This window comes from Ambystoma mexicanum, chromosome 6p (assembly GCF_040938575.1).
Source record: "Ambystoma mexicanum isolate Mex_15411 chromosome 6p, UKY_AmexF1_1, whole genome shotgun sequence".
Lineage (NCBI taxonomy): Eukaryota > Metazoa > Chordata > Amphibia > Caudata > Ambystomatidae > Ambystoma > Ambystoma mexicanum.
Genome location: NC_090935.1, coordinates 278,682,802 through 278,696,143, shown reverse-complemented (window position 1 = coordinate 278,696,143; position 13,342 = coordinate 278,682,802). Strand labels below are relative to the sequence as shown.

The window sequence follows — 13,342 nt, the reverse complement described above, 5'->3', positions numbered from 1 at the left end:
CTTTAGTCCCTTCTGCATCCAACACACTCCTAACTAAGAGGCAGTCCAATCGTTAGAAGAGTGGAGTCTATTGCTCAAATGTACTTTGAATGCTGGTGCACGCAGTAATGCATATGGTCAAAATGGGGTCTCTTCAAGGGCCTGTAGCAGCTCAGGAAGGTGGGTGAGATGATGAAGAATTGGTTTCCACTATTCGAGGAGGGCCTCCACGTGAGGGCAGAGTCGTTTCCAAGAGTTGGGAATAGTTTGCTTTTTCGCACTAGCAGTGGAAAGGAGAGGGGTCCTCAGAGGCCACCCGTGCTTAAAAATGGATGGAGGTGCCACGGGCCACCGGTTAGGGTTGCGGTTACTCACTGACCCCTGGTGCACTCCGAACCAAACTTCAGCAGTCAAGTCCACTTCAGTTGCAGGTTCAAGTGCAGCAATTTCGCAGCTCTGTGGCTCTGCGGCTTTCAGCGACGAAGATACATTGCTGATTCCCAAATGAGACAGTGCTGATTTCTCCGCTCCAGGTGGATTGATCAGGCTAGTTTCACTGTAGCAGGTTTCAGGGGCAAGAGGGGCACCTGCAAAGTTCATCACCATGGCTGGGCGACACGGTAACTGCATATACTCCTGTTTGGGCGCACTCACTTTACTCCAGGCCTGGGAATGCTAAGTGGATGAACTTAGGTGTGAGAGTGCCGTGAGCTCAGAACTAGCGACATACAAAGTTTCAAGGGTCTACTCAAAACGGCAGCAGTATCAGGGCAAAGCGTCTGCGTAAACTGGTCAGCCCACTGGTTGGCCCGTGGACACTTCCAGGAAGGCTTACTTGCAGGGTTTGATGAAGGGGCCGAGATTAGTTTGTCCCACTATTCCAATGGGTTGAAGCGTCTTCGCAGACCTTCTAGGATGACCAGATCCAGCGTTAAACAGGATATCATATTGTACCCCCTGTATTGTATATATATTGGCCTAAGCCCAGTCGCTCTGCGAAGAAGTCTGCGTTGTAAGGTTCCGACCTTAGATCGATTTAGCTGCCATTTTAGTTTTATCCACCATTTTGATTCTCGCTCCAAAGTCACCCTGTCTTCTAAAATGGTGGACAGTGTTCTTCTGTTTGTTACTTGGCCGTCTTGACCTCTACATGAAGTTAATGCCTAAACTGCCCGTAGGCCAAATGTTAGGGTCATGTAAGGAGACCTTGTCCTTCGTTGACCTGTAGATCAAGGATTACCTGTGCCAACGAAACTGATCCGCGAGCATATATTGAGCACAATGTTGTTTAAATACGGAATGTGAACACTTGTTTAACTACATTGTATAAAACATGTACGAAGGCTTAATGTTAAATCCGAAGACACACTGTTGCCATTGTAACCTATTGGAGTATGTTTTAGAAATAATCCACATGCATATGGGTGAAAAATTAGAAGTGAACTTGGCACAAACCCCTAGCCCAAGAAATGGTTAACCTGTAAATGGGCTAGACATCATCTTATAAATTGTATAAAAGAGTGAATGTTCTGATGTACAGCCCCACTCACTTCTCACACCGAAAGGGCTGGTATTCGCTGTGATGTACTGAGGGCCAGATAGCTATCTGATACTTTCTGTTCAGTTGTAGAATAAAGATCTGTGTATCTTTGTAACCCGTGTTTGGTGTATTTCCTTTTGTGTTACTCAGCCTCGATATTCTCTTTTTTCTTTTACAGCAGAGGGGTCCCATGGGATGACAGCGGGCTCAGGGTGCCAAACCTTCCAGCGGGTCACCAGTGGTTCCTCGACTCGGCTTCTTAGTTTCAGGATACTTGGATCCTATCCTTCGTTCAGTGAGAACTCCAGAGATCGACATGGTATGGGTGTTTGGGGCCTTCTCTTATCCAGAATCTCTGCGCCAAAACGAAGAGGACCCAATGGGAGATCTGCTCACATACACGCATAACATTTGCATACCAATCATGGATCAACATGGTCGAGGCATTCACAGCACTCCAGACTCTCTGGCACCCAGGATGTGTATTGGAACCAGATGTTCCAGCCCACATCCTGGAGGCACACACACAAGGCATGCAGAAGCCCGCGAAAACTTGACGCTTCATGGGAAAATGCATGCCCAAATAAGGACTGACCTGGGTCTGCTCGACCTGGGGAAGGTGAAGGGGCAAGATGGCCAAAGGACAGGACAAAGAACCTTGTGGCATGGCCATTTTGGAACCAGGCTACCTATTTATTTATTTATTTATTTAGATTTGAAGAGCGCACGTCAGCCCGGGGGCATTGTGGTGCTTGTTACAGACATATCTTAGTTGCATATACACGAGTAATGCATAAATTTACAGAAGCAAGTATGACATTTGTACAAATTTACAGTGCAGTATATTTACATAGGTTAGCGAGTGTTACATATTATTGTGCAAGGAAAGAGGTCTTCAGTTTCCTATGAAAAATCGGGAGTGAATTTTCTGCTCTAATGTCTGCAGGTAGAGCGTTCCAGGACTTGGCAGCAATGTAGGGGAATCTTAGGCCACTGGCTTTGGCTCTTTTGATGCGTGGGATATGGAGTAAGTTGGTGTATTGCGTCCTGGTGGGACGTGAGGAGGAGGGTTTGGAGATGGTCTCTGATAGGTAGGAAGGGCCGGAAAGAGAGAGGCATTTGTGTGTGAGGGTGAAGATTTTGAGTGTGATCCGCTCTTTGACCGGAAGCCATTGGGCTGAGTTTCTGGCCTGGGAGATATGCTCTCTTCTTGGGATGCTAAGAGCGGCCCGGAGAGCATTGTTCTGTGTGACTTGTTGTCTGTTTAGGTTTTTTGTCGATCTGCCTGCTAGGAGGACATTGCAATAGTCCAGTTTGGCTTCAATGGTTGCTCTGGCTATTGAAAGGCAGTTAGGTTTTGAGAGGTATGGTTTGATGACATTTATTAGTTTGGTGGTCTGCGCAGATGAGGAAGTGATTGCGCTGACTTGTCTGGTCATTGATAGTGAGGAGTCTAGGTATACTCCCAGTTTCTTGACAGCTGTGGATACAGGGATGATGGAGTTGTCAATGGAGAAGTTGGCGTACAGTTTATCCAGTTTGTTTAGGGTGCGCTGTTGACCTAGTATCATGATTTCAGTCTTGTCTCCATTAAGGCAGAGGCCATTAACTGCCATCCAAGCCTGGATGATGGAGTAGATCATGTGGAGTGCCTTGACGTCTTCGTGGTATGATCCTGAGAGAGGTAGAAGTACTTGTGTGTCGTCCGCGTAGTTCATGTACGTGATACCATGTGAGTCAAGTTTGTCAAAGAGAGGCTTAGTGAACAAGTTGTAAAATGTGGGTGCAGTGCAGGATCCTTGAGGGACCCCACAATGGATTGTAGTGGGTGTGGCGTTAGCAGTGTCCGAGAAGACTTTCATGGCTCTTCCTTCGAGGAAGGAGGTGACCCAGAGAGCTGATTCTTTAGAGAAATTAGCTGAGTGTGTGAAGTGAGGTCTTGTGATCAACCAGATCAAATGCGACTGAAAGATCTAGGAGGAGCAGTAGGGCTGGCTTGCCCTTATCCATGATTTGGTTGATCTGACTCTTCAGGTCCACCAGAGCTGTTTTGGTGTCATGTCCTTTCCGGAACCCTGATTGCCTGGTCCCTAGGAAGGAGTGGGTTTCCAGAAAGTGTTGGATTTGGCATTGTGCGGCTTGGTCCAATAATTTCAAGAGGAAAGGCACTGTAGGTATCCGTCTGTAATTGTTGGGTTGAGGGGGTCGAGGGTAGTTTTCTTTAGGAGGGGGCGGACCCAGGCCTCTTTGAGGCTAGCCGGGATAATGCCTGATTTAAGGGACGCATTGATGAAGGCCGTGAAGAGCGGCGCAAAGCAGTCTGCGCAGTCTTTCATGAGCTTGGGTGGGCATATATCGCCCTTGCAAGGGGAGGGTTTGAGTTTTTTAGTAAGTTGATAACTTCTGGTTCAGTGACATCCCTGAAGGAGAAGTCAGGTATGGTAGGCTTGGACGAGGCGGGTGAGCAATTGGTAGGCTTGGACCCTGTCTGTTGAGGAAAGGCTATGCAGTGGTCCTTGATTTTCTTTTGGAGAAGGTCAATTTTGTGTAGCATGGCAGCTTGGATACTAGCACACCACGCTTCATCTTTGACTATTTCATCAGGTGTATTGGGGGGGGTGAGCTCATTAAAAATGGCAAAGATTTCCTTAGAGTGCGATTTGGCCTTAGAGATTCGTGTGTTGAAGGCGTTGGCTTTGGCAGTGGTGATGGCTGTTTTGTATTGGTGGGAGATTAAGTTGAATTTGTTTTTGGCACTGCTGCAGGGGTTGGTTTGCCAGTTTCTTAGTGCTGCTCTTTTGCAGGAGCGCAATGAGTGCAATTCTTCAGTGAACCAGGAGTTGGTGTGTAGTGATTTATTTTATTTTTTCCATTTGTGTGGTGCTATTTCGTTAATAGCTTTAGTGATGACATCTTTGTAGATGTCTGCCAGAATATTGGGGTCATTATCGAATGGGGTGCTAGTTCACGGATGTTGAGGTAGGGGCGCAGGTTATCCTCTTTAAGCTTTTTAGAGCTTCTGACTTGTGCTGCGATTGCAGGGGTCAGAATTTTGTGGTTTTTGGTGATGGGAACAGAGAATTTGATACAGTTGTGGTCGGTCCAGGGCAGTAAGGTGTTAGAGGTGATAGTAGAGAGGCAATTATGGTCCACGATCCAATCTAGAATGCGGCCTTTGGAGTGAGTTGGACTTTCTACTTTCTGGGAGAATCCTAAGTCACTAAGTTCCTTGGTGAGGGTGACCGCAGGTTTGTCTTTAGCATCATTGAATCCCAGATTGAGGTCTCCTAGTAAGAGGGTCTTAGTGGAGCTTTTGATATTATTACTGAGAATGTGGATGATGTTTTCCTGAGAGTCTAGGGTGAGGCCTGGGGATGGTATAGTAAGTGAATATTGATGGTACTGTTGGGTGACAGTGTGAGTTTGGCCGATAAGAGGTCAGAGTTGTTAGTCGAGGAGTGACTGACAAGTCGGAGCTGGAGGTTCTCCTTGTAGATAAGGGCTACCCCGCCTCCTATTCGTTCTGGTCTGTCTTGTCTGAGTATGGTGAAGCCAGGTGGTAGTGCAAGTGCAACAGTGGGGCCTGATGCTTCATGTCACCATGTTTCTGTGATGGCTAATAGGTCAATGTTGTTGTTGGTTATGAGGTCGTGAATATCTGATGCATGAGCTGGGAGGGAGCGGACATTGAGGAGAGCACATTTGATGTGAGGTGTGTGCAGTTTATTGGTGGAGGTGTGGGTGGCGGATGTGTCTGATGTGTTGTGTGTGGTGACATTGTGGGGTATGGTTTGGTTGGTGGGTAGTTGTTTGCAGGTGTGTGGATGTTCAGTGGAGGGATGTGTTGGAAATGGTGCGGGAGCTCAATCTATAGTTTCTGTGTTCTATGGGAGGGGGTTGTATGCTGAATTCAGCAGACAGTGTGCGAGCTCTAAGTCTTTCTAGTCTATACATTATTGTGATGCAGGATGCAGGGGGTGTGTCTGTAAGAGGTGAGTGTGTTTGTGAGGTATCCAGGGCTGTGGGTTGAGTGGGATTGGTGAAGGGGCTTTGGGGAGTAGGTGTGAGGGGCCGGAGTGCGGTGTAAGGTTGGAGTGCAACGAGTGTTGCAAGGCACCTAACTGTGCCAAATGCGGTAATCATGGTTTACCTGGAAAGAAAGGGTTAAAAATATCCTAAATGATAAGCTGCCACCAGCAACTGCACTTCTCCTAAAAATCCTTCGAGAGTATCGGGGGCCTTTCGAAATGACTTGACCAAGGTGCACTGTACTGTAAGGTACATTGTACAGTCGTTACATGTTGCAGAAAAGTTGCAACATTGGAAAGGACTAAAGGAAACAAACTCTCCCAGTACTGACTGTCTTAAGGGCATGTCAGTTTCCCCATAAAAAAGGGAGCGAAAAGCCCAGAGGAGCACAGCAAAAGGCTGGGCTCCTCTGGTGAAGTCAGACTATGGTGTTTAGACATCAGCAAAAAGTTGGGGGGTACACAACTGGAGGGAAAATTACACATAAAATGGAAATCTTTCCTAACAGGCTATTCCTTCTGAGCTTTCTCAGATGGGGGCCTATACTTTTCTGTTAGTTCTTCCAGAAGGCGACCCTGGAGTGATGGAGTTCGATGAGTGTGATGAGTGTTTCTTTGCTTATCTGTATTGCGGGCACGTGCATTCTCTATCTGACTCTAGTATTTTGACAGTCCATGGAGTGAGTGACTAACAGCTAAGTGCTTTGCCCATTGATAGGCCGTATTGAGTTTGGTGATACTGATGGTTTTCCATCGCTCTTAAGAGCAGAATTGGATGAAGAAGAATTGTTTTTGTGATGGTCGTATTTTTCATCTCACTATTACTGCATCTTGGTGTTTTAGTTCTTCACATGGATCGGTTTCTCAGCCAGTCAAATAATGTACTGCTATATTAGTATTACTATACACTGTGTGAATTAGTGGTGTGCAAGTGATAGGAACTGGTATATTAGCAGTTTACTAGTGATCGCACAGAATTATTTTATGTACTTTCTGGTGGTATATTCTTTCCACATATTTTTCGTTTCTGACTTTTTTTCTTAATACATCAGGCACGTGCAGTGAGCATGTGATCAGGGTCACATGACCTGGTTTGTAGCAGTTAAGATGGCGGTTATGTACTAGGAAAGAGAATTGTACCGATTTGAAGTGCAGATTTCAGTTTCGATCGCCAGCAAATTCTAGCACGTTACCAAGGTATTTGCACAGGTCACGCTCTCATGGAAGTCGGTTTTTGGAACAGTCCTTTTGTTTATGGCAGACATTTTTTATTTCACAGATTACGGCCGCCGAACACAGTTTCATTTAGACCAGCTAGTAACCTGCTGCCTTGCAGGTAAATTAACATGATTGATCGTTTTCACACACTGTTTCCATTCTGTTTTCTGCATTCTGCTCAGCGTAAGTTCTCTCTTCTGTTCTGCAAACGTTCGCGTTTATTGGAACTTCCGAATAAGGCGTTGTTTTGGTACCTTACAATATCACAGCGAGTAGCTCAAGATATTCATTTTGACGATGCCTATTATGCAATTTTACCATGTTTTTTCTCTTTTTTTATTTTTATCTTGTTTATGTTCTTAAATCCATGCTGTTTCGAATGCTGCATTGCTTTGTGAACCATTATTGTGACGTATCATTACTTTTGATCTGTGAAATACTGATTGTGATTATGATTTGTCTTCATTTTTGATTCATGTGATTCTGATTTTGCGCCGTGGATTTCATCTTATCACTGACTAGTGAAATATGTATGCATTCAAGTTTTCGGCCTGATGAAGGACCGTTCCGTCTGAAATGCATTGGCCTTGTTGACATCTGCTAATGATAATTTTTTATTAAATTGACCTGCTTGCATTTTTAAAGTTGTGGACATTTTCATGAGTCTATCAATAGCTTGCTACACAATTATTTCACTAATTCAAATATTGCAGAGTGTTCAGCCCTCACTGCAGGCTTGGTCCTTCTTTTCATAGTTATCACTGGTGTCCCCGGTGGAGGCACTACCAGAACCCCGCTCCCATTTTTCTTATTTTGTTCAAATGTAATACCATTAGTCACCGACAGCTGTGTCCACTCACCTTCTACTCAGTGTCCCTCTTCATCTGCCAGTTTTCTCTATCTGTACTCTAATGCAATATATGTAGCTTATAGGTTGGGCAAGCGCCACCTAATAGCCCGAAATACAAAGACATCCTGCAGCTAGGGCGAGGGAGGAAGATATATGATATATGATATGATAGGTTATTTATAACGCGCTTAATGCCAAGAGGTTTCTAAGCGCGGAACACGGACCCAGGGATCGAACCTGCATTGCTCTGTGTTGTCTTGCTTCCAAGACGAGCACGTTGCTGCTGAGCTATCCTCCCGAGACACAAGAGACTGTGCATAAGAACGCATTTAATAACAAAGCATTGCAGTATAAAACAAACTACGCTTGTGTTTTTTTTAAATTATAAATAAAAATCTTTGCTTTGCAAAAACATTATTTTGAGACTTTTAAGCAAATTCGGTAACCAACCAGCTACATATAAAAACAGTCAGGAATTTTGCCAACTACACACATAATTCTGTTAAACGCAGGAAGGTTATGCAGTAGATTTCCATGGATTTCTTACCCAATATGTGTCATCTCTATACTCCAAATTGACGAATACCCATGTGAGAGATACATTGGCAATTCAAACATCAAAATGCATTATACAATTTAAACGACAAACTGCAATATACACGGCTATCTTCATGTACCTTCAAGATCCAAGCAATATTTCCGAAATAATGTCTTTTCAGATGCTGGATAGGTTGTTGACTTTACGAGCTCAGATACATGTGACTGGTGCTGCAGCCATTCCTCTTCAATGGGCCTTTGGAATTGCTCAATGAACTCTTCACCACCCCAATGCTAAAAGGCAATTTTAAAGTGGAAGCATCATGGTTAAATTGTATCATAATCACCATCAACATCATCTTTCAAACAGTCTTCTAAACAGTGATTAAAACCTCTTAGCCAAATATCAAATATGAATATCACATAACATGCTCACATACAACTTTGTAACCAATAAATATGACAATTATTAGTATAAAGAAAGTAAAATAATGTATATTGTAACCAGGGTTAACATGTCCTAAAACAATTCGAAATTGGACAAATGTCTAAAGTTATTTTTGCATGCCCATTTCGATGCAGTAGATTTTTTGTGTCATATGTCCCTCTTATAAACTAGTGTAATCAGAAGGGAAACATTTTAGGTAAGGTTAAGAGATGAAATACTCACATTCATATATTTAGAAAAAAAACAATATTTACTTATGTGGATTGCATTGTGCTTTGATTGGACATCATTCCTATGTACAGTAGGTCCCAATAATGTTCACAAATTAAAGATTAAACCCCCCTTAATACTGTGTAGATACACACACACACACACACACACACACTCTTACCAACTGTCTCACAGAAATAAGTAGATGGATGTGCCTAACCAGCCAAAAACTCAACCCGGACCAAACGGAAATCATGATCGGAGCCAACAACTCATCGAGCCAACATCGCATCCCATGCCCTAGCAAAACGGGAAACTCATCGGAATCTGCAAAAGTAGTTCAAAATCTTGGACTCTTAACACACACTGGAACCACGAGTTAATGCAGTAGTAAAGAAATGTGTATTCTCTCTATGCACAATAAAACAGATACTACCCTTCCTCAGCTTCCGACACAGAACACTCACCTTCATCTCCCTCATCATGTCAATAATAGACTAACCCAACAGCATTTACTTTGAAATGCCGGCTTACCTCATCAAACAATTAGAGCGAATACAGAACACAAGACTACTCCTCAGACTCACTAAGAGAGAACACATTACACCAACACTAAGAACCCTACACTGGGTACCAGTCAAAACACTTTTGCTAAAAAACACTCTGCATAACCCACAGAACAATCCATGGACAAGGAGCAGAATTCATGCAAGAAACAAATCCCCATCTACAAGCCTAAACGAATCCTGAGATCCATCAATTACATTTCCTTGCACCAAAGCATAACTCAAAACTGCATTCTCATGCACCTACGCAAAACTATAGAACTCACTCCTCAAGGAATAACAGACGAACGCCCAACCTCGATACAAGGAGAGAAACCACAAACCAGTAACCAGCTTACTGAATCAACTGTACTGGGCAGGCCCAACTAAAAGAAAGCATGATATCACCACTGTATAATGGAATTTTAGCCTAAACTGATTAATGTAACCCACAAGGACACAGACCCTCTCTCCACTAAACCCTACTAATACATTTCATTTTACCTCAAACACACCGCTCAACCACCAAACACAACACCCACATACCTAGACCAAAGCAAGGACCTGAAATCACACATCGAACTTGACATACCCTCCACCATACCAATATATCATAAAACACTATCTCCAACACGACTTCACAGACTCAGACACAATCCCATGCAGAGTTACATAGCAAAACAACACCAAACCCCATCTAGAAGCAAACCCCACACAGTGACCGTTTATTCAGAACTGAAGCTACCAAGAGCACACAAATGTTCTCTTGCGCTCTCCATCTTCATCTCACTACCTAACTTGCCCCTAACCCTTCTTCCATTTCATATCCTCCTGACCACCTGCAGACTGTGAAAATGGCAGCAGTGTGCGCTATGCACTACAAATATCAACTACATAACATAGCACACACACACACAAACACACACAAAATGTCACATTAGACAAATCATTGTTATTGGGCCTCATCACGAGTTTGGCTTCAGCCCTTAAATGCAACAGTAATGCTGTTACCGATGCATTTCAGCTGGCCAAATCATGCATTGAGTGGAAGGTTTTGAGTTCTACTTCCAGCTTTTTGCTGGAGGTAAAATACTCCACTTTTCATCCGTTTTTCAGCGCTGTTAGCGCAACCTTAACTGCGCCAGCGCTAATAGCGCACCAACCCCATTGGGGAATGGGAACTTACCATTGCACCGCTACTCATGATCAGGCACTAATAGCGCTGGAACGAGTAGCGGTTACGCTATTTATGTTGCCGGTATCCCGGTGGTATTGAGGCCCAGTCTGGCAGATCCTCAGTGACCTCTAGGCCAGGGTGAGTGGAAATTGTACACCATCTGGCCAATCCCATTTGTACTGTTCTCACAACTTGATCCTCACGTTTTGAAAAGCGCTTGCAAATTTAACAGAAATTTCCCAAACAGTGAACTGCTGGAAGCTGACATTTTTAGGGATTCCGAGATACAGTTTAAGATCTAATAGATTTTCTGCATCAGTCAAAACTCTTTTATGGTGTCAACAGTTTTCCAGAAGCCAGTGGAACTTTGCAGGTTGGAGAGAAATGTGTTGTCTACTGTTTTTAAGACCATCTTGTGTATGCATGGCTCCGATCAATACCAATCACCTGTTTCATGTTACAGAGAGTGCCTTCACAGTGGCCATGGCTTCTTAAATACAGCAGTACTTTTCCAGGTGCCACCTTGGAATAGTAGGGCGCATTTGCCACTGTTAGTATCTGTGTGAGGGGATGGGGGGGTTGTCAGATATGTCATAATGCTTCTGTCCAGTGTGCATTTTTCTTCTGTGACAAATTGGAGCTGCAGCAGGTAAAAATGCATTTTCGGGAAATAATCAATACATTATATTATCTATGTACAAACATAATGTCTGGGAAAGCCAACAGGTCTTACTTTCCAAACGTGGCTAGGATTCCAGTTTTCTGTGGGGATTTACAAAATAAACTGTACTTTCTACATATATTAAGTGATAATTAACTTTGCCAATACTTGTTATGTATTGCTTCAATTTGTTAATAAGTGTTAATCATTTTGATGGTAAAAGAAGAAAACAATGTTTGAGTTAATTTTATTTTATTTTATAGGTGCTTAATACAAGAAAATTGTGTTTCAAAGCGCCACAAGGCTAAATGGGAAGGGAACAGGGGAAATAATAAAAATGGCAAACCAGTCATATTCAATCATGGTCCCACTAGTCCTTGTGGCATTCGGCCGTGTACGTACAATGAAGAGAAGTGCAGGGGAAGGGGATGAGAAGGGGATCAGAGGGTAGGACAAGTACTGGAGGAGGGCTGATGGGCTGTAACCACCCTTACATTACATGGTGGCATAAACATGGTGGCAGGACAGCAGAGACAACACACTCGCCTTGAGAGCAGGAGGATGCTGTGGAACATGCGCTCTCTCAGGAAGTCAGGCTTCATCTTGCTCTACTGCTTAGAAACTGCAGAGGTGTGGCATTAAGTGTGATGTGTATGCAACAAAGAACAAACGAAAATGTGAATTCATAATGTAAACCGTAAACCGTAACACCTTTCAAAGCAACACATTCAGAAGACACAATTAAGTTTGCACAATGTCCCATTATTTCACAATGCACATACCTTAAATACATTTGCCAATATGTCTCTTGGTGTTGAAAAAAACACGTCATCAATGTCAACAGACAAAGGTCTTTCTTGTGTTGAGAAAAACAACACAATGAAGCAATCATTCTTTCCAATATTCTTGATCCAGTAGAGATGATGCTGTGGGATTACAAACACCTGCCCAGCTGTTGCAGTGTATGTGATTGACTTGCCCTCAGCAACAACACCAATCCAAACAGTGCCCTGGTGATTTGGAGACATTAAATGGGCATCAGTAAAGAAAGATAATATTGCGTGCATCATCATCTACACATCATGCTAACGTATTTAAATATAGACACAAACCAGATTTGTTGAGGTTCCTGTCACAGTGAATAGTTTAGCTTGCAGTTACTACATCCGTCAAATGTACACAATATTCCAGGCCATTAACAAATGCTAAATACATTAGAAAGCGACTCTTTTTACTTCCTTTGTTTGAAGAATAGTGAAGATCACTAGAGCGTATTCCTTACACGGGCTGCAACGACCTGTTTGTGTAATTGGCAAGGTTTCCACACACAGCTTGAAACAATCATCTCATGTCACCTGCTTTTTATTAGAGACGGCATAACACGTGTGGACGAGGTTTACCTAAGCCCAGTGGGTGAGATTCCTAAACTGAGCAAGTCCTGGGCTGTATTTCCTTAGGGTCATGGCCCTTAGTCTTTCCCTAATGCATGCCTTTCTTCTCGGAGGAGAAGCAGTCAATCACAGACTGTGGGGTTTATACAGCGTTCTTGAATTGGTGCAGAGTTCCCTTGGCTTTGATTTATATGACTGTGCCCTTAGTCTATCTTCACGTGCAGAAGACCTGGTACCACCCCCAGTTCCTGGGTCGTCTAGATAAGGGACAAACAGCAAGACTCATGGGCCGCGGGGAACCCAGATGTTCTTTGCTTTTTTCCTCAATTGTGGTTTATGTTCAACTCGTTTCTGTTTCCGGATTTCGGTTGCAGCCTACTGTCTCCTCTCCAGGTTATGACTCATCTCTGTCCCCATCTACTCCCCCCTAACTCTGCTCCTCTACATTTCCTATCCTATCGTTATTCCTTCTCTCTTCCCCTCCCTTCAATATTGCTCTGCTCATTCCCTCATATTCCCTTTCATGACAATTCGACACGGTTCTAAACCCATTGCTTCCCTTTAGCCCCCACTACATTTTATCTGTATGTCTCTCTCTTTCTTCTGGTCACCTTCTCAGTTGTTTGTGGTATTCCTTCTCCCTCATCTAGTTCCTTTGAGTCCTTAGCCCCTCCTCCAATCTTTTAACTGTCTTCTTCTCCCCTCGCTTCTTTATTATCTACCTTCTTCTCTCTTAAACATCACTTTCCTATCTCTCC

At 43.6% G+C, this 13,342-nt stretch overlaps 1 protein-coding gene across 2 annotated transcripts in view; it reads right to left on the bottom strand.

Annotated features, from left to right (window-relative positions):
- The window catches only part of LOC138511377 (uncharacterized), a 333,915-nt gene that overhangs the window by 180,073 nt on the left and 140,500 nt on the right, over positions 1-13,342 (bottom strand). For both annotated transcript variants that reach the window (XM_069627001.1, XM_069627000.1), the window contains 2 exons: positions 11,976-12,203; positions 8,293-8,446 (listed from right to left, as the gene is read on the bottom strand). In XM_069627001.1, the coding sequence (XP_069483102.1) occupies positions 8,293-8,446; positions 11,976-12,203 (382 nt within the window). The remainder of the gene's footprint in view (positions 1-8,292; positions 8,447-11,975; positions 12,204-13,342) is intronic.